General features: G+C 37.1%; 1 protein-coding gene across 1 annotated transcript; it reads left to right on the top strand.

The window, feature by feature from the left end:
* Window positions 1-705, top strand: LOC136246239 (uncharacterized). Its single transcript, XM_066037670.1, has one exon. The coding sequence runs from the start codon at window positions 1-3 to the stop codon at window positions 703-705; it is 705 nt and encodes a 234-aa protein (XP_065893742.1).
* Window positions 706-1,640: the final 935 nt, after the last annotated feature.

Raw genomic sequence — 1,640 nt, 5'->3', positions numbered from 1 at the left:
ATGAAAATCCTCCAAGATGACAGCTCTGAAAGAATTTGGATTGGACAACCAGCTTACATTAGTAAGATTTTCCAAAAGTTTGGCATGCAAGATTGCAAGCCAGTTAGCACACCTGTTGATCCTGGGGCAAAGCTTACAAAATCTTCCAACAGTGAAGATTGCCTTGATCAACAACGTTATCAATCTGCAATTGGAGCTTTGCTTTACCTATCGGTAAGCACTAGGCCAGATATAACTTACACTGTTAGTACTTTGGCTAAGTTCTCTTCAAATCCCACCAAACAACATTGGACATCTCTGAAGCGCGTTATGCGATATTTAAAGGGAACAGCCAACCATGGCATTGTTTACTCTAAGAAAGGCACCAAACAATGTGTCGGTTGCTGTGATGCAGACTGGGCCGGAGATCTTGATGACAGAAAGTCAACATCAGGGTACATTTTCAAAATGAGTGAAGGAGCAATTACCTGGAGCAGCAAGAAGCAGCCTTGTGTTGCCTTGTCAACTGCTGAAGCCAAGTATGTTGCCTTAGCCAGTGCGGAACAAGAAGCAGTTTGGCTTAGACAGTTAATGTCTGAATTGGGGAATACACCCATTATACCAACCACTATGTTTGAAGATAATCAATCTGCCATCGCAATGACAAAAAATCCTCAGTCACATGGTAGAGCCAAGCATAGACATCAAATACCATTTTATTCGTGAACAAGTAAATAAGTGAACTGTAACTCTAAAATATTGTGCTACGGAAGAAATGACTGCTGATATTTTTACAAAAGCACTTAGTCGTGAACGGTTCTGCAAATTACGTAAAATGATGGGAGTTAAACAAATACCAGAACATTATTCTTAAAAGTGAGGAGTGTTAAAGAATGCACTTTTAAGTATATATGTTTATAAATATATGCATGAAGTGTGACATTTTATAGGAACACATATTTAGTGTTTGTAGAAATCTTTATTTCATTGGTTGTAATTATATGCACTTGTGGTTGTTTTTATAGGTTTTCATGCATTAGGTAATTTATATTGTAAGTCTTCTGGTGTAAAGTATTAATTTAACTGTTCTTTTTGTATTGTTCTATTGTTACTGTACCCAGTGCATTAGTTGTGTATTCTTTGGATTAAAACTGTTGTTGCTAGTGTTGTTGCTAGTGTATAAACTCTAACAGATCTCAGTGTGTGGTGGTTGAAGGTCAACAGAGCTGCTTAACAGCGTTAAATCTGGTGTACCTCAAGGTACTGTCCTTACTCCACTTTTGTTTCTTTGTTTCATAAATGATTTACCAAATAACATATCATCCAAAATCAAGTTATATGCTGATGATGTGTTACTTTATGCCACCATTCGCACAGAACAGGACTGCAATCAGTTGCAGAAGGATTTAGACTCACTAGGAAAATGGGCAGATGAATGGAAAATGGTGTTTAACCCACAAAAATGCGAATTTCTTAGGATGACTAACAAGAAACACACAATACTAGCACAGTATAATATTTAAAATAAACCAATCAAGGAAGTCAACCATGCTAAATACTTGGGTGTAACAATAAGCCAAAACCTATCCTGGTCAGAACACATAAAACAAACAACTTCCAAGGCTAACAGAACTAAAGGTTTTCTTCAGTGTAACCTCCAC

The sequence above is a fragment of the Dysidea avara genome, chromosome 1, assembly GCF_963678975.1.
Source record: "Dysidea avara chromosome 1, odDysAvar1.4, whole genome shotgun sequence".
NCBI lineage: Eukaryota > Metazoa > Porifera > Demospongiae > Dictyoceratida > Dysideidae > Dysidea > Dysidea avara.
This window is presented reverse-complemented; position numbering and strand designations above follow the sequence as displayed.

Bases quoted from the DNA above. Each gene is read 5' to 3' on its own strand.
- LOC136246239 (XM_066037670.1), top strand. From the start codon at position 1: ATGAAAATCCTCCAAGATGACAGCTCTGAAAGAATTTGGATTGGACAA.